The 3,700-nt window shown below is 50.3% G+C and overlaps 1 protein-coding gene across 2 annotated transcripts; it reads left to right on the plus strand.

Moving 5' to 3' along the window:
* Positions 1 to 780: 780 nt before the first annotated feature.
* On the plus strand, positions 781 to 3,436 carry H257_19072 (the record flags this gene model as incomplete). 2 transcript variants are annotated; one of them, XM_009848221.1, is made up of 14 exons in its annotated part: positions 781 to 956; positions 998 to 1,045; positions 1,103 to 1,188; positions 1,240 to 1,294; positions 1,346 to 1,771; positions 1,826 to 1,975; positions 2,076 to 2,195; positions 2,249 to 2,349; positions 2,406 to 2,469; positions 2,523 to 2,685; positions 2,757 to 2,864; positions 2,923 to 3,021; positions 3,081 to 3,180; positions 3,246 to 3,436. In XM_009848221.1, exons 1-14 carry the CDS (start codon positions 823 to 825, stop codon positions 3,434 to 3,436), a joined length of 1,845 nt encoding a protein of 614 aa, XP_009846523.1. In that variant the 5' UTR covers positions 781 to 822. The 2 variants fall into 2 exon arrangements, with proteins under 2 accessions (XP_009846523.1, XP_009846524.1); XM_009848222.1 differs by lacking the exon at positions 3,246 to 3,436 and having other exon boundaries at positions 3,081 to 3,202.
* Positions 3,437 to 3,700: the final 264 nt, after the last annotated feature.

A 3,700-nucleotide genomic window follows, 5' to 3' on the forward strand; every position in this document is an offset into this window, starting at 1 on the left:
TGGCAGTACGGATACAGTACCGTTACCAAGCGGTTCGATTAATTGAGTTTTGGATTATCATTATTAAGACATTCCTCCTTGAGGGCCGATACGAAGCGATTCGAGTTTACCTCTGTTTTAATGAGAAACACGCCCATAAGCAGTACAAGGCATTACACTTATCTCAATGACAGTGACTGGGAGTCCATCCATACCAGACTGATTGCTCCTGAAATGGTTGCATCGAAGGAATTTGCGGTTACGCGTAGCTCTATCCGGCTAACTAGCCTAGAGACTGGCTAACTTTGCCTTTGACGAGTTCGCATCCGTGGAACAAGTTCGGTGTCGGTGCCAGCTGTGGGCAGTGTTCAACGAGGATGAGGTGGGTGAGGTTGCGTCATGTGAAATGGATGTAAGGTACGTTCACATCGACCAATATCCGGATGAAATTCGAACTTCCTCCGATTTTGAGCCGAGGTTCAGCGCTTGACAGTGAATCTCCAAATCGATTTGAGACAGGAACAATCTGAAGATTTCATTTCAAAGGGCTTATTAACTGTAAATCAAGGAGTATTTTGGGTCACCGAAAACTCTCTATTGACACAACAGTCCAAATTTGGGTGAAAGAAACAGAACAATACTGAGTCTCCTACGAAATGTCTTGGAGAAAAGTCGATTGCGATTTCTTGCGACGTTCAAGCTGGCGATCGGCATCCTTTAATCAAGTGAAATATGAGTATCCAATCCAAAAGGGTGAGCTCAACATCATAATAATAATATGACAGGCAGTACACTGCACTAACGTTAATAGTACTTTCTCCCCTTGCCGAGACCTCAACGACGATGGTCGTGTCTCCAGGAGAGTTCGTAAACTACCTCTTACCCCTCGTGCCTGCAGGAATATGCGTCGTAGCTTCGCTCTACACATGCTTTTGCACGACCCATGGCTTCCACCGAGTGCCACTGCTGGATCACGAGTACGCCGTGCCAACAAGTCGTCCATTCTAATCCACCGTAGGTTTTTGGACTTCATGCCAGGGATTGACCGACTTGAGCTAGAAGAGCAGTACGTTTTCTCGCTTTGACCATTCGTGTATATCGCTGGATCCATAACCTCATCCAGGCTAGCCAACGAAGCTCGATGGACGTGCGCCGTGTGTGCCTTCAAGAACCTAGACACTACGCTCGAATGCAATCTATGTGGTACAGGTAGGTGTATACACTCGATTGGATCCGTGCACAACCTTCACGAATTCGTAGGTCAACCCAAGGCGGGTGGCCAGGAGCCCTTGACCACACCCCAGCGACTAGCTCGGTACGGCCTCCTCCTTCCTTGAACCTTTGACCACCATTCGAATAAACGTAGGAGACGACGGCGGTGGACTCGAGATATCGACGACGACAACCGCCGCGTGGTATGGACGGACGTTGGTGCCAACAGCATCATGGACAGGTCGTGGGTACTGGAAGTAGTGTCGTCGGCTTCGTTCGGCTTGGCTGGTTCGGACTCGGATCTAGAATGCTGCATTCGCATTGCTCTTACACCATCCTCAACCTCAGCAAAGGGCCCACCGCCCGCGGCCACAAGTGTGTGGCCCGACGTCGCGTCCATGCCGCTCAAATTACAATGGAGTCCGTCCCAGCAACGCGATGCCAACTGCACGATGCTCGGCAAGGCGCTGTCCGTCCCCGTGTGGGAAGGCCTCGTGGCCATCTCTCGCCTCATGTTTTCGTCCAAGTACGCGTGGTTCCTGCAACAGGTCGCAGACATGCGGCTGCCAGTGGCCGAGCTGTGAGTCGTCGGCGTCGTGCCAGTAGTTGGACAAATTGCTTAATTCTGTTGTAGACGCTTGGAAGTCAAGTCCTGCCGCATGACCTTGCTGGCGGACGCGACGGCGACGCTACTCGACCTGCAAGGTCCGACCCGATGTGCCATTGCCAGACACCAGTTTGACGGCGAAGTGGCCATCGATGCTGGCGCCGTCCAACGAGAATGGTACGTCCCTTTGTAAATATATCTATCCAATGTCCAGGCTCTGCATCCACGTAGGTAGTATTTCATTCGCATTGGAATGATGATCTTTGAGATGATGTAGGTACACGTTGGTGGCTCAAGCGTGGATGGACCCAGCAACCACAGGGCTGTTCGACATAACCAACCGTACCAACAACTCGTACTACGTCAACCCCAAGCAACAACACAATGATAATTCAAAGTACAATCATGTTTATCTACAGTACACTATGATATTGAATCGCAAGGGGGTAGAAGCCACCTCGAGCAGTATCGCGCGTTTGGCCGGTTCTTGGGTCGAGCTCTACTGGACGGCCAAGTGCTTCCCATTCAGCTCAACCCGGTGCTATTTCAACGTACGTCAAGATATATATTAATAATATATTTTACAAACACAACTACTACGTTGTAGTGCTGTTGGGGATTCCCGTGGAGTTTGAAGATTTGGAGTGCTTGGACCCTGTGGTGTTCAAGAGGTTTGAGATTGCCCATGGCAAACTGATATGGACACTCACGGTCGGTACTGTAGCTTGACGTATGTGTTGGAGTGCCAAGACGTGGCTGAGCTGTGCCTGACCTTCTGCGCCACCAACGAGTATGTGGATGGTCATGTGGAGGAAGTGGACTTGATCGACGGGGGCCGCCACATCTGTGTGGACAAGACCAACCGCGTGCAGTATGTGGAGACAATGGTACCAACTACGTACAGTAGAAGTAGTACATACTCGTGGTTGGATAGTAGTCATGAAAGCTGTACTTGTAGACGAAGTACTTGATCTGTGGTCGCATCCAAGACCCATTGATGGCCATGGTGAAGGGGCTGTACGACATCGTGCCGCCTGAATTGCTCGTGATTTTCGACCACAAAGAGGTACTGTATCGACTACGATGATATTCTCGTTCGACTTACATGTATATGTTGGTGGTAGTTGGAACTGATTTTGTGTGGGCTGGCGGTGGTCGATGTCCAAGACTGGAAACGCAACACTGTCACATCCCCCAACTTGACTCAGACGCGCCTGGTCGACGTACGACATCTCAATTGCCATTGGAACGTGGTTGTGATACTCATTCTGCGATACTGTAGTGGTTCTGGGACGTGGTGGGGGCGATGGAGACCCACGACCAGGCCAAGCTGCTGCAGTTCACCACGGGGTCGTCTCGTGTGCCCGTGCAAGGCTTCAAAGGTACTAACTAGGTTTTTCCGAATGACTAGTGAATTGAGATGTGAATTGATGGGGTTGAATTGTAGGCTTGACGAGCTACGACGGTCGCATTTGCTACTTTACCCTGAATGGCGTGGCGTACGCAGCTGGCAAGTACCCCGTCGTCCACGCGTGCTTTAACCGCCTCGACTTGCCATTGTACCCGACCAAAGACCTCCTCCAAGACGCGCTGAGCACGCTCCTGCTCTCAGACCCCACGGGATTTAACACAGTGTAGAATAATAAAGTATTATTTTCGAAGGCCCCTGGTTCTGGTTCGTAGTTTACTTGTCGAGTGGTTGAGCGTGTTGTGAGAAAGCTGTTAGTTGTGCTTTCCCTACAACGGGCCATCCCTTTGTTGGCACCTAGTATTTTTTAGGACAGTAGCCATTGGATAAGGTTTGGTTGACCACCAACTAACTGTACATGGATATCGCCATTGCCTGTACGAGATTTCGCACGTCCACGTTAGATTCGACTTGTATAATACATAATACGGTAA

The sequence above is a fragment of the Aphanomyces astaci genome (genome assembly GCF_000520075.1).
Source record: "Aphanomyces astaci strain APO3 unplaced genomic scaffold supercont1.336, whole genome shotgun sequence".
Taxonomy (NCBI): domain Eukaryota; phylum Oomycota; class Saprolegniomycetes; order Saprolegniales; family Verrucalvaceae; genus Aphanomyces; species Aphanomyces astaci.